The sequence below is a fragment of the Rhamphochromis longiceps genome, linkage group LG17, assembly GCF_057381845.1.
Source record: "Rhamphochromis longiceps isolate RC_006_pf linkage group LG17, R_longiceps_female_GT1.1, whole genome shotgun sequence".
Taxonomy (NCBI): Eukaryota; Metazoa; Chordata; class Actinopteri; order Cichliformes; family Cichlidae; genus Rhamphochromis; species Rhamphochromis longiceps.
Window position 1 is genome coordinate 41,265,628 of NC_140573.1, and position 26,986 is coordinate 41,292,613.

The 26,986-nt window shown below is 43.8% G+C and overlaps 1 protein-coding gene across 6 annotated transcripts in view; it reads right to left on the reverse strand.

The window, feature by feature from the left end:
• Window positions 1-23,609, reverse strand: part of rfx2 (regulatory factor X, 2 (influences HLA class II expression)) — a 30,776-nt gene extending 7,167 nt beyond the window's left edge. Inside the window, exons 1-13 of one of the 6 annotated variants that reach the window (XM_085387002.1) lie at window positions 23,450-23,609; window positions 13,763-13,871; window positions 12,723-12,812; window positions 10,594-10,676; window positions 9,250-9,520; window positions 8,095-8,169; window positions 7,127-7,308; window positions 6,829-6,948; window positions 5,045-5,166; window positions 4,352-4,470; window positions 1,381-1,493; window positions 1,019-1,170; window positions 668-765 (exon numbers count right to left, since the gene is read on the reverse strand). In XM_085387002.1, the coding sequence (XP_085243128.1) occupies window positions 668-765; window positions 1,019-1,170; window positions 1,381-1,493; window positions 4,352-4,470; window positions 5,045-5,166; window positions 6,829-6,948; window positions 7,127-7,308; window positions 8,095-8,169; window positions 9,250-9,520; window positions 10,594-10,676; window positions 12,723-12,812; window positions 13,763-13,870 (1,533 nt within the window). In that variant the 5' untranslated portion in view covers window position 13,871; window positions 23,450-23,609. Of the gene's footprint in view, window positions 1-667; window positions 766-1,018; window positions 1,171-1,380; window positions 1,494-4,351; window positions 4,471-5,044; window positions 5,167-6,828; window positions 6,949-7,126; window positions 7,309-8,094; window positions 8,170-9,249; window positions 9,521-10,593; window positions 10,677-12,722; window positions 12,813-13,762; window positions 13,872-14,168; window positions 14,188-14,232; window positions 14,334-23,449 lie in introns of those variants that run through there. The other 5 variants (XM_085386999.1, XM_085387005.1, XM_085387004.1 and 2 more) reach the window with 5 other exon arrangements.
• Window positions 23,610-26,986: the final 3,377 nt, after the last annotated feature.

Below are 26,986 nucleotides of genomic sequence, written 5' to 3' on the forward strand. Positions count from 1 at the left end.
ACGCCAATCTGGCTGTAGCTGCGTTCGTCATCTTGGTCACCTACATCACACGGAGACAGCTGAGGTGGTTTGGGCATCTGACGAGGATGCTTAATGGGCAGCTCGGGCAGCTGTTTCCGCCACGTGATACCTCGGGCCTCGGGGTAGACCCAGAAAACACGGGAGAGATTATATGGAAAGCCTCTGTGTTACCCCCAGATAAGGTGGAGGAGAGGGAGGGCTGCTGCCCCCACAACCCAGTGTCCAATAAGTGGATGGATGGATAAACAAGATTCCACAGTTTTCTGATAATTCACTGAAGAAATCTTCAGAAAAGAATTTTTGGGTAAACTTTTAAGGTCATATCACCATGCAGTGATACACAGATGGACATTTAGCAGCAGCGTATAAAGAACAGTGATGTACATGACTTTCACAGCCAGTAATAACACAAAGCACAATAGTAGACTGTATCCAACCTCTGTAGGTAGTGGGCAGGTGCATTCATAAAAAACAGATCACTGTAGTGTTGAATGAAACACTGATCACACGAGAGTTTGAAAAGTTCACAGCTGAACATTTGTGGAAATATGATTTTAAAAGCCTACTTGGAGAGTTGCTGGGTTTTATAGCTCACATAAATCATGTGCATGCATGCAGACAATCTGAAAAAGACTTCTGCTGATACCTTAGTGCGGATGATCTCTTGTGGAAAGCTGGTCATGGCATTAGTCAGCCAGCCCTCCAGACTCTTGGCAAAGTTACGGATGGCCTGAGTGAGAGTGCCTGAAGAAAGAGAGCAGCCTGGATTATCATTACTGTCCCCACTCTGCAGAAAGCCTTTCAGCGAGAGTGTAAACGCCGTACGCTGAAAACAAAGAAATGCCTCTAATGTGTCAGCATGTACGTCAACACAGCGAGCCCCTGGTCCTAAATTCATCCTGTTGTCACTCATCAGTCTTAACTCTCAATATATTGCTTTACTTGTTTAATTTTTTTTTTTTTTAATCATTTGAATGAAATCCTCAGCAGTACTGACTGGGAACAGGTCGCAGCACGTCGGGGATCAGGATCTCCACCAGGGCCTGGTAGAGGATGTGATCGCAGCTCCTCATCCACAGCCTGACAGGCTCATATTTACACAGAGCCACCAGCTTCTCTGTGGGAATCACACCTTCCGGTTCATCATCACTACACACACACACACACACACACACACACACACACACACACGCGCACACACACACACACACACACTTTTAAAAATAACGTCCGCCTCACAAACAAAACTGTTGCTCGTAATTCGAGTGAAAAAGCAGTAATCACAGACATGACATCACAGGGTCATTTAATGCCCTGGCGTCAAACACTGAAGCCTTTTTCCCCCTTTTTCTTTCTGACCTGCTGGGAAGGGTTGTGCTTCCATCACTAGGTGGCGGTGTTGAATACCAAAACGTCTGCCAGAGTTTCTCAATGTAGTGGAACTGGAGGTTCATCACCACATCCAAAGTAGCCTGCAGGAGGGGAAGCAGGGGAGGGAATTGAGGGGGAGGGAACAGAGGAGGGAAAAAGAGAGGGAGGAAGAAGGGGACAAAACACACAGAGCTGAACCATGGCAACCAGACACACAACAAAGTTTCTACAGCCAGGCGGGCTGCCTCTCTCTCACTGCAGGTCCTCCTGGTTAGACAATGAGCCAGCTCAAACACAGCTCCCTGCACATTAATCACCAGCAGAATCTTAAAGGCCACGCTCAGGCTTCATCTGGACGGGTCGTTTTATGCTTTTTGCATTTTATTTCACATAGATTTATGCTTCCATCTGCCTACTTTTAGTGACCTGCGCTAACCCATGTGACTTCCTTTTTCCTGTTCAGAAACCCCTTTGAAAGGAGAGCATGCTGCATACAAGTGAACACTCGAGCACAAAGGAAGCAGTGGCAGGGTTCAAACCTAAAATGATTTGCCGCTTCTATAACTAGAGTCAGCACATAACCCCCCGCCCCCTCGAATCCAGCGCTGCGCAGATTTTTTGGGGCCGTTCATCAGGTCAGAGGAGGTGAGAGTCTGGACTCCACCTGAAGCAAAAGGTCAACCTGACAATCTGAAACTGTCCACGCCGAGCCTCTGCTGAACTGAAAAGTTTGATTTGCACTGTGAAATTCTCTGCTTTCTCTATCTGGCAGGACACGCACTTGCTGCTGGATCTTGTTACACAGCAGCGTAGGCTCAAATCACATGATATGTTTTTGCTTCCTCTCCAGCCATCGCCATGGCAACCGTGTTTACAGTTGCCCCCAGCAACAGGTCAAACACAGAACTCCAAAACAAAAAGGAGAATTTCCCATCCCCTCTTAAACAGGAGCTTTTCGCGTCCAGTTTTATGTGCCCCCCCCCCCCCACACACACACACACACACACACAAATATAAAAAACATTTAAAGTGTAGGAGAAAAAAAACAAAAAAAACAACGTGTTCATGTGCAGAGCTCAGACAGACAAGCAGGCCTCCGGTGGAGCTTCCTGAATCTTAACTGCTTGTTTCTGTGCACTCGCACAAAAAGATCCTGTGATTTATTACCCTGCAAGGTTTACTGAAAACTAATCATTTATTCTCAAACGTTCATCCAAAGGCTTGGCTGACGCCTGGATATTTGGCTGTTACCATGACATTAATAAATACATGCCCCACACTGGATACTTTACAGCCCACTTGAAAAGAGACTCTTTACACTTTAGAGTAAAATATTATTTTTAGCTAAAATAATCATTATTTGTGTTGTAACATTAAATGATATCAGTAAAACCCTTGGCTAATGTGTTAATAGGTCAGTGTTCTCACACACACACACACACACTTTTTTTTTTTTTTTTAAATAACAAAACAGGATAAAATGTCGAGTGCTTGAACATTAAAGACGCAGAGGCAGCGAGACTGACAGAAATGTGCCGGCTGCCAAAGCCAGGAGCCCGTGTGCCTGTCCGCCGACAAGGCTGCACAAAGGCCCAAGGGGAGGCCACCACAAAGACACCAAGATGTCCACCCAGTGCACTGAAAGGTTAATTGGCATGTCTTGAAAGCTGCACGGAGATGAAAAGACGGCTGGAACAAAGGGAGCGTGGTGAGGCTGGACAAGGGGAGGGCAGGGATAATACGATAAAGCCAAAGCTTTGCTGCTTTTAATCACAGCCGCTCGCCTGTCTGTAAAGACCCACGCTTTAATGTCCAGAATTATTTCTGCTCTTCTGCAATGTGGTTCGATACAGGTTGCTGAGGGCGACGCTAAATTTCACCCCGTAAGGTTCCCGTCGCACCTCTCTGTCTTCCTCCTCTTTCTCTGCACATCAGTTAAATGATATTTAAATGTCAGTGGTGTCGAATTGATTCTTATTCTCGAAAGCAACACCAGGTCACCGCAGCCGGGCGACGCCTGACCTCGGAGCAGAGGGCTGACATGGGTGTCAGTCTGACGAGGTGATCGCTATTTATGAAGGCAGGAGGTTTGTGGGATCGACTCAAAACGAACAGCAGGAAACTCACTGCTCGCTGATATGATATCTCACACTCAACTGCTGACTGATGCGTAAGAGTTTGTGACGTAAGAATGAGTCATTACAGCTTATAATGCCACTAATTAAACTGCAGGCTTCCATTGTTTCAGCTTCATCCTGTTTAGCAGGTAATAAATATCAAAGCTGGAATTTATAACAGTGCAGTAATAGGCTCCACTCAAATGTGTTGTTCATGTGTTTGATGTGCAAAAGACCAAAATAACACGATTAAAACCAAAACTACACAGGACGCATTAATTGTTTCTGCAGATGAAAGACCCCCCCCCCCACACACACACACACACACACACACACACACACACACACACCTTTTTTCACTGTCAAAATGCATCTGCTTATTAAAAATTCATCATCGCTGTCTGTTATGTATATTCACAGATCTCTGAAGGTGTCACAAACATGGCACTTAATCCACTGAAAGTAAAGTGCAGAACACTCTGGTGGAGAGGTGTCAAACATAAAGCCCGGGGGCCAAAATTGGCCCGCTGGACAGCTATGATAAAAGTGAAGGAGGACAAATTTTGCACTTTTAACTATATTTCCACGAGTTTTACAGTTTTTCCTACTGATAAAGAAGTAATAGATGAAAAGTCATGTTTTTTTTCCATTTCAGTTACAGTACAGTATTTATATATAACAAGGTTTTCATTGTTTGTTTAACATTTAACTATGTGAGAAATTGAAGCGGCGAGGCGAGGGCAGAGTGTACTGTAACTGGGAATGGGATGCTACAAAACTGAAGAACAAAGGTTCACGTGTAAGACAAATCCAGAAAAGAATACGGCTTCACTGTGACCCACCTCGCAGTGGTCTCTGTAGAGCGTCTGCAACTTCTTAATATCATTCATGTTGATGCGCTCAGGCAGAGGCTGGGTGCCCAAGTCAGGAGTTGGAAACGGAGGCAGGCTGTGAGACATATCTGCATAAATGTAGACAGGCGTCACTCATTTCACTCACACAGCAACAAGGAGTAATGACACATATGACATCAACTGCTTTATGGATACGTGCAGCTCATATGGTCTGCGTCACAGTGTCTGACATTTATCACCCAAGTTTAAAATCTATGTTCTAATAAAGCCAAGACGAAGCTATGACGTATTGTTATTGGAGATTATGTATCGGAATTTCAGGAGCGGGAACACGCCTCCAAACACGCTCTTTCCGGTTGTCATCTATATAGGTTCCCTCAGTTCTGCAAGCTGTTCATTCTCGTTTACGTGACCCTCCCTCCCTCCTTGTTCTCAATTCTTTAACTTAATTTCTATTTAGTGCATGGGGATCTGCTAGACTGTCACCAGTCCCCAAACCGCAGCTCAATTCATGTCCAAGCATCACCTTTACCTACTAAAACGCTGTCAAAACTAAAATGAGGACGTGGACCCAGCTAGTGAAATAAAAATAGCTAGTGCTAGCATTAAAGACTGTATCTGGAAAGAGAAGATAAGAGTTAAACCACCTTAAGCAGTTTCAGTGGGAGCGCCTGTGCTTACCTATGTACTGCTGGTGGTGTTGGCTCTGAGCAGCCACAGACTGCTCTGGAGTGCTGCTGCAGTGCTGCGAGCTCCCACACAGACTGTCAGACATGCTGTCCACCTTCTGCAGAGGCTTGAACCTGTGTAGACACAAGAGGGTGGAACGTGTACATTAGTGATTTTTGAAGGTCTGGGGAAGCACAATGAAAGAATCGGACACTGAGGAGCACACGCACACATCGCATTCGGTACAAAACCGAGACTGATTTATGCGGGTTTATTGCTGATTTAAGCGGCAACTATCCATCCATTCTCTCCCATTTATCCAGCGCCAGGTTGTGGGGGCAGCAGCCTATGCAGAGAAGCCCCGACCTTCCTCTACTTGGCCATCTCCACCAGCTTGTCAAGGGGAACACCAAGGCGTTCCCAGGCCAGATGAGAGATATAATCTCTCCAGGGTCTGCCCTGGGGCCTCCTCCCGGAACACTTCGCGCAGGAGGCACCCATGAGCCATCCCTGGAGCCAACCTGGCTCCTTTCAATGTGGAGGAGTAGCAGCACTAGTGTGAGCTCCTCCCAGGTGGCCAAACTTGTCACCCTATCTGTAAGTGAGAGGCCAGTCACCCTTCACAGAAAGCCCATTTCTGCCGCTTGTATCCACAATCTCGTTCTTTTGGTCACTACCCACAGCTCGTGACCACAGGTGAGGGTAGGGACGTAAATCGAGAGCTTCGCTTTTACACTCAGCTCTCTCTTCACCACGACGGACCGGTACAGCCTTCACAACCCTGCAGCCTGTGACAAAGGGCAGGCCAGGCAGAGTCCAACACCCACCGGAAACGAGTCCGACGTATTCCCGGCTATACGGACCAAGCTCTGGCAACAGTTTTATAAGGATCGAATGGCTCATAGCAACAGGCCTGGCAACCCATGCTCCCGAAGCACCTCCCACAGGACACTCCGAGGGACACGGTCGAATGCATTCTCCAAGTCCACAAAGCACATGTAGACTAAACTCCCACGCACCCTCAAGTGTAAAAATAGTTAGTCCAGCGTTCTGCGACCAGGACAAAAACTACATTGTTCCTTCTGTAGTCGGTGTTCAGCTACTGGACGGACTCTTCTTTCCAGCATCCTGGCATAGACTTTCCCAGGAAGGCTGAGGAGTGTGATCCCCCTAATGCTGAAGACCACCCTCCTATCCCCTTGTTAAAGATGGGAACCACCACCCCGGTCTGCCAATCCTGATCTTCACACAACATTATAGAGGCGTGTCAACCAAGACACCCCGACAACATCCAAAGCCTTCAGGAACTCAGGGCGACCCTCATCCACCCCAGTGGCCCTGTAGTTGTTTAGCTGCCTCAGTGCGTCGTCCCCAGTCTCTGCTTCCTCTACACAAGACACGACAGCAGCATTTAGGAGGTCCTCGAAGTGTTCCTTCCACCACTTGATAACAGCGGCAACGACATTTTTGTTTTTGAAATATGTTTTCTAAGTTCAGTGGGTGTGTCAGATAACCAAGACGTGCAGTGATCTATTATGTGCGGCATTAAAGAGTTTATTCCTGAGTGAGTTTCACTAAAAGAGGCTCATGGGTTTCCAGGACACACGGTGCATTATGCACACACTAGCAGCAGCGCTGTTCTTGTTTTTGGTTAAGCAAAAGGGAAATTAACATAGCCAACTGTCACAGGACTGATGTCAGTGAAGGTTTATTCAGAAACTAGTAAAAGTCATCACAGAGCCACAGAGATGTAAAGAAAGGACGCTACAGCAGGCAGACAGGGAGAAAAACCTGACCTCTGTTTCTGGTGGACTGGCTGCTGCCTCATGGCCATGTACTGGGTGTCCTCCTGCAGTCGGTTGAGCGGCGAGTCTGGCTTCACCCGGATGCCGTAGTAATGATACTTAGAGTTGCCTCTGGTGGATAGAGTGAGAAAAGCCAGAAACCAGTCATGAGAAGCCTTGCCATCAGTGTAATCACTATCATTAGCCCGGTCCATCAGCAGGTTACCAGTGCCTATAAGCATTAAGCATCATCAAATCTATAATGGTCATGTGATTACCGTCATCAGCATCTGCAACAACCTCTTCCTACCTGGTGCCGAGGCGGCGGGTCCTCAGGCCCATAAAGACTGAACGGATGAGTTTGCCGAAGGAGGCTGCGTTAACTGGGTCCAGTTTCTGCTCCTGACAGTGCCGCAAGTAGTGGTTATAGAGGGAGGACCGGGGCAGGCTAACTCCCTCCGCTGTCTCGTAGTTGTCCAGAAGCCATTGCAGCTAAAAATACACAGAAGACAAGTCACAAAAAATAAAAATAAAAATTAGCGCTATAGTCACCTGGTGAAGACACGTCACAAAACAGACAACACGCACACGGTAGCCTGTTTTAGTTTAGTGATATAAATACCAGAGACACCACTGCAGCCCCCCCCCCCCCCCCCGTCTAACTGTATTCTTCAGAGAACATAAGCGACTACAGCATGACGAACAGTAACTAAGGAGAATGGCTGAAACTGAAGAAATAATCAGCAAAATTATGATTTGCAATATGCAATCCAATAAAATACATCAAAGTAAATTTATGCAAACAATATAGCAAAAAAAAAAAAAATTATGTTAAGAGTGAAGGAATCTACACCACAAATGTCCTCATGCAGATAAAAACCTACCCAGAGATATTATGTGAATCTCATTCTTAAGCCTTATTACACCTGACGGGCAGGACGAAAGCTGCACTGTAATAAAATCTGAGTGTGTGTCTCGCTGTACTTAGAAGTGAAAATAACAGAAATATTTGGAAACATCAGTCGACTTAAGTACATGCAGACGCAGAGCATTAATGCACATGTACAAGATACATAACTGAGGAAAGAGTGATAGCAAATGCAAGTCCAGATAAAGAACATTAAGTGTGCGTGTCATTGAGACAGTGCAGAAGCAGATTAAGTAGCAGTGCGTTCATCTCAGCACACGAAGAGCACACAGCCCACAGATTCAGCCACGGCTTTCTTTCCTTTTTTTCCCCCTCACGTCCTTTTCAAAGAAAGTTCCTGGTTGACTTACATGGCTGTTGAGCAGGCTGCTTTTGTGACTTGCAATTCCTTCAGACTTTTGGAGGTTTTCAATCGCCATTTCAAGCTAAAGAAAGAAGAAGCATGCAAAAAAGAGAAAAAAAGAAAGAAGTGGACACAGAAGGGGGAGGAGGCAAGAAGAGATTGAGAGACAGAAAAAGGGAACAGAAATAAGCAGGGGTATATGAAGAAAAAAAAACAAACACACACACAAAAAGATAAAGGTAATAAGACTGTTAGCGAGCAGCCAGATCTCTGCATTTCTATTAAAATCAGTCAGTGTTGTAGCCAAATCTATTACTGGCTGACAAAAGCATGCAAATCAAGGGACTCATAGGGTTAAGCTGCTCAGTGAAGGTTTGCAGTCAGACACTCTAATGTATGCAAATAGGAACCACAAACAGGGGTCGCAGGTCAGCTTAAGGTTTTCAGCAACAGGTCAACAATGCCTACCACCCCGCAGTTTATCAAACGATGTAGCTGAAAAATATTTGAAGAGCTAAATGGCAGACAGAGTAAGCTGTGACTACGACTTAAGCAAAACCGTCAGTGTAGAAAAATACGCTGACATATTAGTCTCTCACTAGACAACGAAAAATAATGGAGTCCAACTGGCGGGCAAAGTGAACGACAAAACCAGGGACATTCTGTTGAGCTGTAGAAGAAAAATCAAGTCAAAAAAGACTTGGTAGTGCAGCCAAACTGGAGACAGAATAAAAGGAAAAAGAAACGGGCAGCGGTCCAAGCCTTAAGAAGGCTCCCGAGGGCTCTTGGCCAAATGGTAATGAGCCCCAAGGGTTGCTTTGTTTCGTAGGGCGCTCAAGTGCCTGTGAAAACCTCTGAAACAAGGCAGTGCTGAATTATTTAAGCCAATGTCCCGGTTCTGCGGGCTCACTGGCCTGCACCACTCTGTGCGTTACTACAGAGCTAGGAGGCCCCGACTCAGGCTGCAGGTTCCTGGGAAACTGGGTGGTGAGTTAGGACACAGTCTATCTCAGGTAGTGATGAAACCTACCAAAACTATTATTTAGACCCCCCCCCCAGACTCTTTCAGTCATTAAGTATTCATTTTTGCTTTGTTATTAATCCTGTTCGAGTTGGTAAACGTGCACCAGAATAACAGCACAGCGGGATGGCTGTTGCTCACCATAGCCGAGGAGGAACGCGACGAGTGCGATATGTGGTTGCGGCTTCCCTCCATATTTCCGCCGTGGATCAGGTAGGTGCTGCCGCTGGAGATGATGTGGCTGCTGCCCACGTCCATGGTGATGCCTACCATGCCATGAGTGGGCACGCCGCCGCTGGCAGAGGAGACCACCGTGGTAACATGACCTCCACCGGCCTGAGAGTCAAAGTAGGGCCCGCCACTGCTTTGCCCGTACAACTGTGCCTCGGGGTTGTAGGAGTAGGCTGTTCGGCTGCAGAGAGGCCACAGAAATTAAAGAACATTTGATTTTCAGCTCTGCCTGCAAAGAGGAATCTTTATGCAAACGCACGGGGAAACAACAACAACAACAACAACAACAGTATTGTTAATATACTACATAATTGTGTTGACATCGGCAAAAATTACAGAGGTCGTGCAAATATTTCGCTTTGCTAGAGTCATTAAATATCAAAGTGTGGGATAAAAGTCGTTTAGGCATCAGTTACCTTTAATGGCACTTTGATCTGAGAGATATTTGTTATAAAGTAGTCTGGACAATTATTTGTATTTTTCAGGCCCCTCTTCTGTGGAACCAGCTTCCAGTTTGGATTCAGGAGACAGACACTATCTCTACTTTCAAGATTAGGCTTCAAACTTTCCTTTTTGCTAAAGCATATAGTTAGGGCTGGACCAGGTGACCCTGAATCCTCCCTTAGTTATGCTGCAATAGACGTAGGCTGCCGGGGGATTCCCATGATGCATTGAGTTTTTCCTTTCCAGTCACCTTTCTCACTCACTATGTATTAATAGACCTCTCTGCATTGAATCATATCTGTTATTAACCTCTGTCTCTCTTCCACAGCATGTCTTTATCCTGTCTTCCTTCTCTCACCCCAACCGGTCGCAGCAGATGGCCCCGCCCCTCCCTGAGCCTGGTTCTGCTGGAGGTTTCTTCCTGTTAAAAGGGAGTTTTTCCTTCCCACTGTCGCCAAAGTGCTGCTCATAGGGGGTCATATGATTGTTGGGTTTTTTTCTCTGTATCTATGAAGCGCCTTGAGATGACTTATGTTGTGATTTGGCGCTATATAAATAAAATCGAATTGAATTATTTGTCTTATTCCTTTTATCCAGCCCCCCCCATAATCCAAGATGACTCCACGTTTGAGATGGAGCCAAATACGTGCAGCGCTGTGTCTGTGTGATTTAGAAAGCAGTCCTCCGGGTTCTTTCACTGACAGAGTCATTGTAGTAAATGTGTTTCAGTTTCACAATAAATCTTTGTCTGCATTTTTAAAAAAAAAAAAATTTTATTCCCCATTTGAAAAAAAATGCAGCACGACTCACATTGTTCCATTGGTATAAACCGCATCTCCACTGTCTCCAACATACTGGACCTGTGACGGGTAGACATGCTGCACCTGCTGCACCTACATGGAGATCACAGTACAATGAAAGCAGCGATCAGTGGAAACAGGCCTGAGAAGATTTCTTATTTATTTATCAGAACCAGCTGCAATCAAGTGGGCAACAGGAAAAAATAAGATAACGGCATAATTCTCTCATTGATGCAGTCTCCCACAAACCCATGGGAGAATGCATCAACACAACTTACATCCATGTCTGTCCACACACATAGTAAACTGCATGAACTGAAGAGCATTAAATGACCTTTGACTACCAATTTTTAATCAGTTCCATCCTTGAGTTTAAGTGAACGTCTGTGCCAGAAACTAAAGGTGATCCTATCGCTTTTGCAAGAATGGAAGAAAATTAAATCACAGTGACATTGATACCTGACTGCTAAAATCAAATCAGTTCTTCGTGGAGTAAAGACTTGTGCCAAATTTGTGGAAATTCCCTCAAGGCATTCAAGACATATTCACAAAAAGCACCGTGCCGCTGACAGCTGTTGCAGGCATACAGACAGAGTAGATTAAAACATACACTTTGCATTCGGTGAAACAGTACGAGCGGATTTCAGCTCGAACCAATGAAGACATATCGCACATGTGGTTTCGCACAGAGTGAGCCACGATGTTGCAAAATGGAATGATAGCGTTCCTCCTTCAAGTCTTTGTTTATCTTGTGCAAATCTCCCACTTTACCTCTACCAAAGCACTCCACCACTCTTGACAGATGGTAAGCCGCGCTCCATCATCTTTTCGTTTATTCTACATCTCACAGATGTAGAAAATCTTTGGGCCAAGCACATCAAGCATTTTTCCAATTTTCTGTCCGGCATGTTCTTATGCCCATCTTAATCTTGTCCTTTCATATATTGCTTTTCCTCTCTGACTCTGCTCTAAATGTCGCCTTCCCTCTGTTGACAGTGAGAAGGCTGTTTTGTGGGTTTCGTTTAATGAAGCTGTCAATCGAGGACCTGCAGTTTGCCCATTTCTTTAACTAGAGACTCTGATACTTGTCTTCTTGGCCAGATGTCCACTACAGCCTCCTACTTCACTTTCTCGAAAGCCAGCACAAAGATTTTCATCTCAACTCAAACAAATTTGAAATTCTAATCTAAAGATTAATAAGGTTTTTGCATTAGAGCTCACTCTGTACAGTGGAACACAGGAGACACAGCTGCAGAAAATTAGACAGACATAGTTTAAAACAAAAAACTAATTACTGATTACATCCCATTTACAATGCTTCTAATTTTAAAGTCACGTAAATTAAGAAACTTTTCTTCCAAGAATGAGAACATTTCTAAGTGACCCTGAGGTTTTGAGTGCTAATGAATGATGCACTGAATGATAAAGATGAAGAGTCCTATTTGCGATCAGATGACCAATGGACAAATCACATTATAGTCTAGGATCCAGAGCTACACGTAAGCACAATGTAAGCATACATAGGCAACAGAAAAGCCAAGAAAAACACTGTCATCACCACACACACACATTCAAAACTTGTTCTTTTATCCAGCGGGACAAATAACAGTTTAAAATAACATTTTCATTTTAAAAGCCGCCAAGAGACATTTTATAGGTATACACATGTTATTCATGTATACAGCCAGTGGACCAGGCTCAGCCAGAGAAAGAAACTTTCACACACCCATGAGGAGCACAGCAAGAGGAGAAATGTGCTTAAAAACAAAAAAACGGGCTGCCATGCTAGAGAGCGTTTAAATACACAAAGGTGGATCTGTTACCAATTTGGTTGTGTACTTCCTAGTTTGTTAACTGAAGACCAAAGCTGAAGCTCTTCGGACTAAATTTCATTATTATAAACATAAACTGTCACCTGAACAGGACCTGACGAATAACTAGTATTTGTAAACGACAAAACTAAGCCGTGGTCAAACAGGGGACACGGTCGCGTTACCAGTCTGGTATTCTGGATGTGCGAGTCATTTAAAATGTAATCTTCTTCCTACTTTATTGTAAGACTCCACAGGTCTTCAGCCGTCAAGTCAAGCAGTGTACATAATGTCAGAGCACAGTACAAGTAAGTACAGTACTGTGTACCTGCTGAGGGACCTGTTGAGCCCTGGGTACTGAAAGCTGCTGTACTTGTCCTCCCTTCTGAGCTGAGCCTGTGGCTTGAACCAGCACTCTCTGTGTGAATACGAGACATAACTGAATTACATAGATGGGCATTTAAAATTCATACAAACGCATTATTCTAAACATGCAACAGTCAACACAATAACAAACATCTTCATCTATAAATGTCAGGTTTACATCTCTTTTTAATACAGGTTTTGAATATAAAGTAGCAACGATAGCAATAGACAGACATAAAAACAACACGACAGAAATTTCGACTGTCATTTGCGCTTGCGCTGATAATTCTCATTTATCTGCAGCCTCGAAACATTAGCAAATTTGATGTACTGGTCTGGCAAGACAGAGAGAACTCATGGCAGAAGCTAATAATGTAAATTGATACGAGAGGCATCTGTTGGCAGAGTGGACGGTAGCGGCTTTATTTGCTGACAAGTTACAAATTGGAACCACAATTTAAAAATACATTCTTATTTATTGCCGGTGCTGCTGGACAGGGCAGGGTTTAACCTGCTGTGTTAGGGTGGGCTTTTAGAAATAATACGTGGGCAAAGCAGGACGTCGCTGTAGTCTCAGTCAAGAGACAAACCGTGCCAGTCCTCATCAGATTTTTGTCATACAATTCCTGATGAAATGAGCTTAAAGCACTTAAGTTAAAATAGCATTTAGAGCACTAAACTCCTCCTTTCTGTGCACCAGTTAGAGCAAGTTATTTGTCCGAGTGTGTGATTTTTCATGGGCAGTGTAACCGTGTGCGCGAGCAGACAGGTCTGCCTGCTGCAGCTCTCTGCGCTGCACACCCAATCAGAAGTTATAAAAGGGATCTTCTATGCTATATTTCCATTGGCATTCCATGTAACGTTAGCTCCTGGCTTGGCCTGGTTTCCAAAATAACTTCTCCCTTATACTTAACATTTGGAAAGAGATGGCACGGAACAGTTAAGTCATGACAGACTTTGTCCTATCATCACAGTAGCAGCAGGGTAGATATATTATCCTACCTGCTGAGAGGCTGGGACAGGCTGTACCACCGGAGCCTGGGCTGATGATGACGTCCGCAGCGCTGCCACGCTGGTCGTGGTTTCTGACCCTCCCTCGGAGTTCTGCATGCTGGGAAGCATTAAGGAGAATCAGAAAAGACATCACCAGAAGTCATTTTCTACCAGACTGAAGAAATACCCTTCCAGGTAAAATTTAAAAAAAGAACTTTGAAAGAATATAATGTGAGCACCTTAGTAAATAAACACTCTTACATCCCATCCCTACTCTTGTGGAGCCACCCGGGGGGGGGGGGGGTTTCTAGCTTTACCAAATCAAGCTGAGTCACTACAGCACTCAGAACCCTAGAGGCTGCCCACCTTTAGTTTTAATCAAAGACAAGATCAATAGGCCAACAGTATTACTGACACACTTCGTCCTGCTGACAGAGGAGACCCAGGAGGAAAAATTACAGTAGAGGAGTTGAAGTTACCAACAGGACTGAAGTGCTTCGTGGGGACCAAACCCATTGCCACTACTCTGCTTTCGACTGGGTGACAATGTGCACAGCATAGCAAAGGGGAGCTAAAAATGGAGTGACACAAAGGCTCTCTTTAAAAAAAAAAAAAAAAAAAAAAAAAAAGGACAGAGCAAGAGCGGGAGCAACAAGGCAGGGACAAGAGAAGAATGGGAGGGGGGGGGGGGGGGGGGGGGGGTAAAAAAAAGCCCCAAAAGAGAAAAATGATGGGGGGAAAAGATGAAAATAGCAGTGGGGTTCGAGCCCCTGCCAGGGTCCTGATGATATCCAGTGTTTGTTTCAAGCAAGAGCTGATCTCTGAGGGCTCCAATAATCCAGCTGATATGAGGAAATTCCTCAATGCTTTGTAAACGTTTGTCGGTTGCTATGGTGAGGAATCTGTGCCCCCCCTCAGCTCCCTCCCCACAAACTCACCCTGACTCCCACCCCCACGCCTTCATGTTCACTCCTCTATTTTAGCCCCCTTATAAAGCTTCTGCACAGGAACTTTCGAGTACAACCACAAAGAGAGTAGGGGGAGGATGATTTGAATAAAGGAGAGGGAGATACGGGGGGGCTGAACTGAAGAGCAGGCTTTAATTTAAAAGGCAGAAAATGTGGGGTAGCAGGAAAAGTCAGTAGGGGAACAAGTAGGTAGTGTTCAGATAGAGTGTTATAGCCAAGGGCCGCAAGACACAACCTGCTCTAGACATGCTGCAATTAGTCATAACACACAGCGTGCGCAACAACGTTATTTTAATTCACTTGAAGAGACCTGACAAAAACCACTCTGTCTGCAGTAATCTGCACACTGAGTCATTAGTGCAGCCACACACGTGTCTTGGCTTTCTCAACGCTTAACTTTCAGGTAAGTCAAAAGACTTCGACTAGTAACTAAGGGGTTGTAAGTGTGCCTTAGAGATTAAACACAAACTTCAAAACCAAACTTGAACTTTTCTGTGGACGTGCCAAAGAAAAAAAACATTTGGAAAAACTAGCAACGCGAGAGCAAAAACCTGGATCAGTGACACTGTTGATGGCAACGAGGAACAAATACATTTAACTAAAAAAAACATGAATATCACAGATACACAATCTCCACCACGCAAAGCCGTGACATTAAAAACACAGACCATAAGGATAAATGCTTCACTACAAAATGATAACTAGAAACAGTAAATCTCCAGCAGACCAGCTAAGGACTGTATCGCACAACGCCTGGCACTGTCCCTCATAAGTACTTGATCAAATGTTAATTACAGCATTTAGAGCTTACGGTTCTTTCACTCTGTAAGCTATTTTAATGCACTTTTAAAAACCATGAAGGAAACATAACTTTGTTTAAGATGCAACACTTATTAATAACACACAAAAACCCCAGAAAACAAACACAAAAATCCATCATAAACAAAAATAGACTTTTTAACTGTTACTTCTCAGGTTTTGGACACCGAATGTAACTTGGCAACATGTAGAGTTTGGGGGATAGAATACCTTTATGATAACAGATATGGGTGTGCCACTAGTGACAACTTCCATGTGTGCCAGAGGCAAAGACAGTGTTCTGCTTACATGACTAACAGACTAAGCGTAGGAGGCCTATGTTGAAATTCCTGATGTGTGTCAATCACAACTGAAACACCAACCTAATCCTAAGTGTTGTATGAGTCTTTCTTTTGGGGGCATGCTTCTGACTCAGACAGAGACATTGTCCTTTAAAATATTTGAAACATGTAAAAGGACCAAATGTGAACAAATGACAAGAATCTATTATTAAAGAGCACCAACGGGAAGCAAGACAAACCTCAGGAGCTTCTTTATGCCATTAATGAGTGGACGGCACAGCAAGGTGGTGAGCAAAACAAGAAAAGGATCATTGACCTGCGTGTTTTTGTCTATGAAGGTGCTGACTTAAATTAGATAAGGTAAACTGCGCTCAAATATTTTTTTTAAAAATTAAAAAGAAAAAAAAAAATCACTGAGTTGGTGGGAAAGGAGAAAGTCTGTGGCTCAGAGGAGTCTGTTTAGCGTTCGAAGAAGGTTAAAAGCCACACAAAATCCCCACCAGCAGCTCTGAAAGGCACAAAGGTAGAGCCCAGCAGGAGGGCCAGCTCGCTGCTGCAAACCCACTACTTATGATGGGCTACGGTCAGATCTTTATGCCTCCTACTCAGAGACAACTTCACACAAAAAGTCTGTTTTCATGTCAGGTCTGCAAGCCTGGTTTATTTCAAGCAAAGCCCAGATAAGCACTTTACAACATTACACAAAGAATCCCTGCTTTCAGGAGATACCAGAGTTTTAAAAGCTATACAGAAATAACAAAAGTCACATGTTAGGAACCCTGGAGGCCTCCCAAACTGTCATTAATAATCAGGCCTATATTGCCAACAAAATGTAAACATCTGTCAGTGACAGATCTAACTTACACAGGGCTCAATCAGAGAAAAACACATACAGATGTTCAATTAAAAGCAGGAGCCCGCAGTCTTGGCTCATGTTTGCACTGGCCCACATTGTTTGCAGAGCAACAACGGTTGCTAGTGGCAACACCGTCCACTCCCGTTTCCAGGAGCCTGTTGCTACGCAACCAACAGAATACTTCCCAAACCAAACAATGCCATCCCCCACCTGATCCTTCTATCTCACGCTAAGTAGAAACTTACAACAATAAATAGTGTGTATGCTATTAATTTCAGACGGCAGGGGACATGGAGGCAGAGTTATTTCTGTGCTGCAGTCATAGAAAAATGTACAGACTTTATGCTGGTTAGGATTAGGTTGACTGCGACATGACAAAGTGCTGTTTTCTGAAAACACTCGGTGGTCAAAAGGAGGAGGGCATGTTTAGGCCGTCGAGGAGACAGGAGTCCATTCGTCAGGGTTAGCTTTACACTCATGCCACCCAAAAACAACACATCCAAACCACGCTCAGTCTTTGTCCAGGCAGATGACAGTAAACAGCTTGAACCGAGCAAAACTTTTTCCAACTCGGTGGAAGAGAAAATACAGCATAAGTAACACTTGTTGTGTTTGAAACGGAGGATATTTGTACAACCCTGCATTACCTCTCTACATCTCTCCAGAATGAGCAACAGGTCTCTCTCAGGGCTTTTAACATACACTCCCCCAATTTGGGGACTCATTTAGTCAGCGACATCATTTCAAGCAAATTCATTACAATCTGTGGCTTTGAAAAAGAAAGCATTGAGCTTTTCTTTGATTTCATTAAAAGAACTTATAAGATCACACAGGCACACGCGCTCGCACAAAGAGCGAATTAAGATATGATAAGAGATTTCCACAACAGAGGCTGTTCTTCAAGCCTGTCTCATTAATTCATGGCTAATCCAATCAAAGCAGCTCTTGGGGTCTGCAGATGGCAGAGTTTAGGGAGAGCTGGGAGGGGGCGGGTGGGCGAAAGAGAACGAGAGACCGAGTGAGAGAGGGAAGGAAAAGAAAAAAGGAGGCACCGGCCACTATCTCTGATGCAAGCACACTCCTCCCCTCCCTAGCTCGCACCTCCCCGCCTCTGGTCATCAGTGCAACCTGTCCACTCCGTCACCATGTGTGCTGCAGGCATGACAGCCACAGAGAGAAAGATCAAACTGTTGCCATGGAGACTGTGTGTGTTCGCCTATGCATTACACTCACAACTTCCTCCCCGACGCCATACCTCTTCTAACCCTTTCCAGATTTCCATGCCCCCGCCCGAGCCTTTTATCCTTGCCATTTAACATCTGAAGATTAAGGCTGAGGATCTGAAAATGGCACATTTTCAACAAAAGTTCAACTGAAAGAAAGCAACACAAGACAGGGAAGCGGAGCGAGACAGTCACAACTGGGAAATGTAATCAGAGTACCCTCTCGTGTGTGGGCGCCTCTTTCCTTCGAGAGAATTTAGCTAATGTGTTTCAAGGCTGCCACACCGATAACACAAAGAAGGGAAGTTTACTCGAGTCACCTGGCTGCTTAAGAGCAAAGGAGGCTAATGACTACAGAGTAGAATCTTCAATAATACCAGTTTCACTCATGTAACAGCAAGACTTAAATCACATCCTCCTGTCAGGCCTGCAAAATGCTTTCATTTTGTCAAATTATAGAAAACATGAGAAGCTACAGCTGTATTTTAGAAGCTTTTTTTATTATAATGCCATTTTGTCATTGAGATGCAATATTAAAAATCTATAGATACACTACAAAAATCGATTCATGTTTTCAGTTCTGGTTTTTTAAGGAGGAACTGGAAAAAGGTGACATATCCTAATGCTTAAGTTGGTCGTGGATTTTCACCTTCTCTGTAGCTACACTAAAATACACAAATCTGGTTTTAGGTATTCTGTTATAACAGGTGTGTTTCAAACCCGTGCACTTCCTTTTTTTCCTTCAGGGAAGCACATTCTCTGAAGATTACCTCAGGTGCTGGCAGCAAGCTTTCTCAATCTTGACCGATGAACCTGAGATAAGCCTCATGTTTCACTTGAGCAGTCTACCTTCTTGGCAAGCGTTTGCGCCATAGAGATCTGACACCAAGAATCATCGTACTGTATGTACGCGGGGCACTACTTGATACGAAATAATGAGTCATCAGTTAATGCTTTAAATCTGAGACAGATCCAAGTGTCTGTTGTTTATGTAGTGAATACTACACCAGGCTGAGTGCTTGCCATCAAAACACAGATTTAAGTGTTTAACGCATCCTTTGCCTTCTACACATCTACACATGACTAACACATGGCAAACAAACAAGAACAATTTCAGTGCACTTTGGCCCTCGATTCTCCAGGTCGTGACCTGTCTCGCCAGTCTTCCAAACGGCTCCAGAATGCCCCAGGTTTAATCTGGGCAGAGATCGGCAGATTGAGGTGGTCATTTCATTCACTATATTTTCTATACTCACCATTCAGTGACTCTTAGTGTCCTACGAATAGGGTCATTGTTATCCTGGTGGAGAACACTCCCCCACAGGACAAAAATGTTTCATCACAGGATAAAGGTGATCACTCAGAACAGCTTTGTATTGACTCACAGTGACTCAGAGGTGGAGTGAAACCAACCTGTGCCGGGTTACTTCCACACACAACAACAAAATAAAGCCACCGAAGCCCCTCACGCTAAGGGTTTTTCCTTTCATTTGTCAGCTCTTTGGTATAAGTACTATACATACAGCATATGTAGACAGGTGTACTTTGCATGCAACAGTTTGTGCCAGACTACTGGTTACAGATAATAATCAGTTTTGTAACGGTACAGTTGCCACATACCAATATAATTAAATGATTTCAATGTAAATTAATTTAAACTGCTTGTCCATCAACACTGGACAACTTACTTAAATTGTATGGTAAACACAGAACAAACAGTCAAACTAACACACTGCTAGGCCTGCTGCCCTACCTTACAATCTGCAGCGCTCTTCTGTCAGAAAACACGATACCACCAGCACTGAAAAATCCAAGACTAACATTTGCTCTCCATTTAAGATAAAGAGTAGAAAAGGGTCTTCTAAGATAAATAATGAGATCTCACTGTAAAAAAAACATCTACCACTTAACAGAATCAAGAATGCTTCCACCAATGAATGCTCTGCAATCGTTGCCCATTAAATCTTATCATGTAAATGCTTCTAAAAAGCATTTCTGCCTAAAAATACTGTTTGAAGGCCTCTCAATCAAAAAGACTACCGTTAGTCTTGGTTCTGGTTGTTACTTTGTAGCAGGTTTGCACTAACAGAACATGTTCTCTTTTATTCAAATAAATATCCCTTAACAAATTAGCACTAAAAAAACCAAAAAAAAACCAAAAAAAAACAAACAGGAAAAGTGGGGAGTGAATTTGGGGGGGGGGGTGTCTGCTACTATTCTGACTCAAAGGAAGGGGGGGGGGGGCAGTCTTTGTAATGCAAATGTGACTGCCTTGTCTGCTGTTTGCGGCAGGAAATTTAATTACCAGTGTTGTAGCTACGATACAAACAGGTGGAATGCTAAGAATGCCGCTGATGACACACACACACACACACACACACACACACACACACACACACACACACACACACACACAGAAAAACATTTCATTTCACAACGAGTTTCAACTTGTTGTCACCACACGAGGGCCAATCAGTGGCAGCATTTTTCAGTGTGGGATTTGTTTCTTCGTATCCTAGCAGCACAAGTCTCCACTGATTTCCAACATCTTTACAGCTGGAAGACTTGATGCAAGTCAAGAGGATACTTAAAACAATTTTCCCTATCAACAAATCTTATAAAACAGTAATGGCAGCACATCAGTTAAAATGAAAAGCCCTTAACAAATAAATGAATTATGGCGCTTATGAAATTAAAACATTTCATGTGTACAAATGGCACTATTAATTTCCACTTAACAAGCCCCGCGAGGCATTTGTTTCTTAGTTCTTCTGCTTCGCTCTGTGATATCCTGACATGCTTTTGACTGCAGTTATGGGACAAGCCATTAAAAGTGGTGTTAAAAACAGGGGGGAAAAAAATCAGACAGTGATAGGTTTCGAAAGCCAAACAGTTCACTTATCACACTGGGAGGTAAATGTAAGTCTGCAGGAATACGATCAACTGTAAACAGCACCAGCAAAACTCACAGTAGTGGTCGGGTCAGTGTCTGTATCTGAAGCTAGCTATTGGATTGAGAACTCCTCCCTGGGGCAGCATTGGGGCCTCATTAAGATGGGCTAAATACAGCATGAGCAAGCACACGCACACACCACATACACAGGGAGAGAAAGAACATGTGACTTAAAGCTGTGTCAGGTCACCCCCCTGCTCAAGAGACCACTGCAGCTGTCCTATTGATAGCTGAACTGTACTACAAACACTCAAAATGGCACACAGGCAACAGTGGACACTGCAAAAAAATAAATAAATCATACACGCAAGTCCGGACATGGCTTAAATTAAGGCTATGAGAGACGAAGGAAAGCCTAAAAAAGAAACATTAATATCTCTAAATCACACCCCAATGTAACACTTACGGTTAGCGATCTCAGGGTGAAGGCAATGTCAATAAAGCCAAGTGTGGTCACTGAAATTCAGGATAAAGACAGATGGCAAAGTAAACTACATCAGAAATTAAAGCAACATGCTAATTAATAATTTCCACACTTTACAAGCTGTGCAGTAAACAATTCCCAAATAGCTCTCTAACCCCCAGCTGCTCTCCACTTTAATTCTCTTTGCTGACCTGCCTCTGTAGGCTGAAGCTATGCACTCCTACCACAAAGAGGGGGATGAAAATAACCCGATTAAAAACACTGACTTTTAAAAGAATAACACTTCACCCCCCTCCCCCGGCATGCTCCAACCCCTTTCTTTCCACGACTTGGGTGTATTTGTATATCAAGTTGCCATGTAAACATAACAGTGTCATGCTCAATTGGGGGGGACACGCACGGTTTCAGCGCAGTCATTTATTTATTTTCATTGTAGTTGTGGGAAGTTGTCTGACCAATCAAACATAAGCTTCCCTCTCTGACACACAGTCCGAAACAAGTTCATGCACACGTGGTTCATGAACATTATATTTTAACATACCTCTTTTTGACCTAAAGAAACAAGATATTGGTTAGTCACTCAATCATTCAGCTCAACTTTCCAAAATGAATTCTTCATCCAAGGATTTTGTGTGTGTGTTGCCAAGTTTATGGATCATTGCAAAGAGGGCATCAATTAGTGAAATTTTCATGGTGCAAAGATGCTTCCTGATGCTTCAATAGCAAACACTACAAATGACCGAGCACCTGACAACTGTCTCGGAAAAGACAGTTCGTTAGAATTAATGTACCTCGTGGGACAGGAAGAAACACAATCCCAAAAGCGGGGGACGTCTTTGGTGTGCAAAGACCTGGAAAACCAGTTACAGACACAGTCTAAAACTACTGAAAATCTCTTGCTTCCTTTGTTTCCTTTAAATGCTACAGCACAGATTGATATGCACCTTCGGCTCTGCAGAGGGATCAAACAGCAACCCTAGTGAGACCTTCTGCTTGAACAAAGAGGCAGTGGCACTAGGAACACCTTGGCCATTAGCACACAATTTGCTTCTGAATCTGATCAGTAAATAAGGCATTGTCAAAACGGGGGGGGGGGGGTGTGTACTCCAAATTTAAGAGTGGGGAATAGGTCGACTACATAAATCTAGTCATTATAAAATGCATAGCGGTATATCGCATGCACTGCTTTAAAAGCACGCAGAAAACAGCAAATTCAACGCTTAGTTTCTCATCCAAGACAGCTACATAAAAGAACCATCATAGCACCACCTAGCTGTAATATACCCCCTTATTCAAGCCATTTCTCAAACATCACAACTTTTTCTACTGAAGTTATATTTTGGTATCAGAGGTCACAGAGTTTGATTCATGACGTGATTTAGTAGTGGGAAAAACCAGGGGAAGCGTCAGAATTTGGTGTAGTAACCCCGCCGGCAGAAGTTGATCAGTGGTTAAATGTTCGATATTTTTCATTGCTTTTAAGAGAAAACTTGCGAGTGAAAAGTGCTACGAAAGAGCTGCCAAGCTCCCGGAAGAAATAAAAGTTGTCACGGTGAGAAGATGCACGCAGCGGACGTTGGTTACGGTTAGAGCAACATAACATAACTGCCGCTCGTGCTAAAGGCTAGCTAGCTAGCCTTTCCACCTGCTTGAATCCGATTCTGGGAACGACGAAGTTTGCCCGTGCTGTGGCGAACAACACACAGCCGCCGTCAACAACGCCACACGAACTAACGAGAGAACTTGCACTCATGGCTGCTGGTCGTCCAAATTAGCATTAGCTGTAGCTTTGAGCGGTAGCTTCACCATCCATCCCGCTGATACTGAGCTGGAAGTGCGTTCAAACCTCGCAGCACACGGTACAACGTAGCAACAAGTGTAAAGTGATGCTGAATCGATTTGGAGTTGAAGTAACGATGACACGGAGTATAATGTTAAAGGCAGAGTGTAAAACAAATTAAGTAGGATAAAAGGAACGGATCCCGGGCTAAAGGCTGTCGCCTGCAACTGGTAAATGTCAGTCAAATGAAGAGTGGAAAACCGTTCTCAACTTGGGGCGGATACCACAAAAGAAGGGAAAGTTGTGTTGTAAATAATCCAGACCCCTGCTAACACGTTCGACCTCGAATTTAGGATTCATTTAGTTTCTAAATTCTACAAACGTATAGTCACCTTTGCCTTGAGAAAAGTTGTGCCCTCTCTCTTTCCACTCTCTCCCTCTCGCTCGGTGACTTCCAGATGCTGCAGCCGCTGTTGCTGAGTGTTGCGCCCGTTGGTAAGTAACTGTCTCCACGGCTACAGTCACTATAGCGCGACGGGGTCTCGAGGCAACTGTTGCTACCCTCAAAAGCCTACGTCAGGGCCCTCACTATCCAAGGGAGGGGCCAAAGAGACGTGTTCCGCCCAGTTAAATAAAGCTGTAAATTCATATTGAACCACTGGGAGGTGGTCTTGGCTCAGGAGGTGGACAAGTATGGAAGACCGAAGATGCCGTGGTATAAAATAAGGGTGAAAAAGGAGTCAATAAATTAATTACAAAAATGAAATAAAAATACATTAAATGCTTCAAAATGTAATTAATTTAATTTTCTGCTTATATTCCCAAACTATTTTTTTGCTATACTTTTTAACCTTTTATAAGATTTGTAATTTTAAAAAAGAGTTTCTGAAAATAACAGGATCAAACAGAAGTGTTACGAAGTGGGAACCTTTCCACACTGTTACACTGACTGTGTTTCAGCTCATTCAGGGCTGTTGTAATGGTGACGCTGGAGTAGAGTGAAGGTGGATGAAATGAAATACCTGGGGTCAACCATCCAAAAACAACGGACAGAGAATACAGGCTGGGTGGAGTGGGTGGAGATGAGTGTCAGGGGTGATTCGTAACAGAAGAATAGAAGAAAGAGTGAAATGGCAGGTTTACAACAGGGGTCAGCAACCCTGGGGACGGGTTAACTGATGGCACGACCATAGCTGGATTGGCCATCGGGCATACCGGATGGTGATTTTTCGTTTTTATGGGCCGATGATTTATTTATTTATTTATTTATTTGTAACGGTATAAACACTGAAAGGTGGTGGATTGGCCAGATGCTGGTCGATGTGTAAAAATAAGTCAGTTGTTTGGTGGTGGCTAGGGCTGGGCTATATCATACCATTCACGGTAATACCGGTGTAATGTTGGGCAATGATAAGAAAATGAAATATCGCGATAGAATATGGGTAAAACGCGCATGCGCGGTGTCTTTGTTTACATACACATGGCTGTGACAGAGAATGAGAAAGGCGAAAGCGGATCGTTGAATGAAACCATGAACCAGAACTGGTTTGTAAAAATGCTGCAGCTTCACTGGTGTGGAACTGGTTCAGCTTTCATCCGTCAGATACACAACAAAGCACTATTTTTGGTAGCGCATGCTAGCGGGCCGTCGTTATTACCGTATTTTTTGGAAAATACGGCGCACTTAAAATCAATCCTTTGATTTTTCTGAAAGTCGACAGAGCCCCTTATAATCCCGTGTGCCTTATGTATGAACTCTGGTTGTGTTTACTGACCTCGAAACGATTTTATGTACACGGCGCTCAAAAATCTGTTAAATGTTTCAGTACGACTTTGCTTAGCTACGAAGCCGCACCGCTTGATGGATTGTCGGAGCATTACGGCTATCGTAGGCGGAGCCTCGCGGAGTGATACTGTGCTTCAACATAATGTTACCATACTGTGTGTGTATAACCTCTTTAAGTTTTGTGGATATTATACATGGTTATGCTGAGGATATGTCGGCCAGTTTCCACTGGAAATGCCTTTTGGTTAAACTGTCAGCGAGGAATTTGCATTTGCACTGTTAAATTTTTTTATATAACTTAAAAAGCTGCTTGTGTAAGTGAAAATACATTGATGGGGTTTTTTTTGCACTAATAAAGTTGAGGAGTTGTAAAGTATTTTGTCTAGTGTCAATTATATCGTCAGTTATATCTTATCGCAAATTTTCAAATGTATATCGTGATAAATATTTTTGGTCATATTGCCCTGCTCTAGTGGTGGCTATGGCGGAGCTTCCACAGAGGCAACAGGTGGATGAGGGGAAAGTGGAGGCAGGAGAGACCCGAGGCGGGCGCCGGTCCAAGTATCAGGTGAACTGAACTTCAGGTAAGAAGTTATGACCTGCAGTCTATCAGGGTCAGATATAAACCAAGTTTAGATGGAGTTTATTTTTGTTAGGCTGACTTTTTCGTACTGCGTATTAGCTAGCATGACGGGTTTCCATACAGCTGGGTGGGTGCTATGATGTTACTGATGGTGAACTTTATTTTATTCATAAGGTTAGTTAGTAAAGTTTCCAACCGTCCCCTAAAAAACGGAATCGTTCCGCATTCAGAGAAAATATTGCGCGTTTCGTGTTGAGCTGAGAAGGAACACAGTTTGTCCAGGACTTCAGCTAGAATGAAAAAGACACAAAGCTGGATTTATTCTGTCTTTGCTGCACAGCTGCCTCTTCTCTCATTCTCTCACCCTCCCTCTCCTGTTGCTACTTCAATCATGAAACTGATCAATGATCAGCTGATCGTCTCTCTTGTTTGTTTATCGCCCACTTTGCGCCAGAAAGCGGAAACCGCCTGATATCGTACTAAACAACAGCAGCACGTTTAAGCTTGATCAGCTGTTGTTAGAATTTATTTAATATTAATTTCTAGTATCAGCTGATGTTTGCTGGAGCCACAGCTGTAAAGCTGCTGGTCATGATATCGGTTTGGTTTGGTGAGAGGGAAACATGAAGATGAAACCAGGAGATGTCCTTACTGGATCATCAGAGCTGAACAGGTGATGGAGAAACAGGTTTACCCTTTAGGTGACATGAATGAGTTGAAGTTATGAACTGTTTCTGAGAGACAAATAACCCCAGGATCCTTTTCTAAGTAGCTGACAGCTGGTAACTGTGCAGGGGCGGGTCTAGCAAAGTTTTGCCAGGGGGCAGGTAGGGCATTAACAGGGAGAGGGGGGCACAAAGAAATACTTTTCTTTCTTATTCTCATTTAAAATGTCTCGTTTTTATTAAATAATTATCTGAATTTTACAACCAAAGTTTTTACCTGATGTACAATGTATAGAAATCATACATATACCAACAAGACTGTACATCACTGTCACAACAGCGTCTGTTTTCATTCAAAGGCTTTATGGCTTTAATACCTGGGGGGCCGGTCTCTAGTCAAAATGCCCGGGCAGATGTTTTGTCCCAGTCCAGCCCTGGGCACGACACACAGTGAGTTAATCTGAGAAGGTGCATTAAAAAATAAATGGCCGGGCCAGCGGTGCACATCGCAGATTAGCTCACATACACACATTAGTTGTGCCGCTTCTTAATGACGGCATCTTAGCTAACAACCCCAACTACCAGACTCAACTTGTAATTGGCTAAAAATCACTTCGCCTACCGGTGAGAGGGACGTTGCTAGCTGGCAGTTTTTTCAAGCGATGTTGAAATTCCCACATTCCAACACTTCAAATGCTTCAGCATCTGTCGGCTCAGCGCAGCATCAGCACCGCTGAAACACACGGATACATCCGTAGACTCGAGGCAGAATTCACAATGTGTTTTCAGGACTTTCAGGCGTTTGGACCAATGTTTTCTTTTCTGATCAAACCAGAAAGCTTTAATAAGCAGCTGGTTGTCTCACATTAACTGGCTGAGTTAATGCCAGTTAATG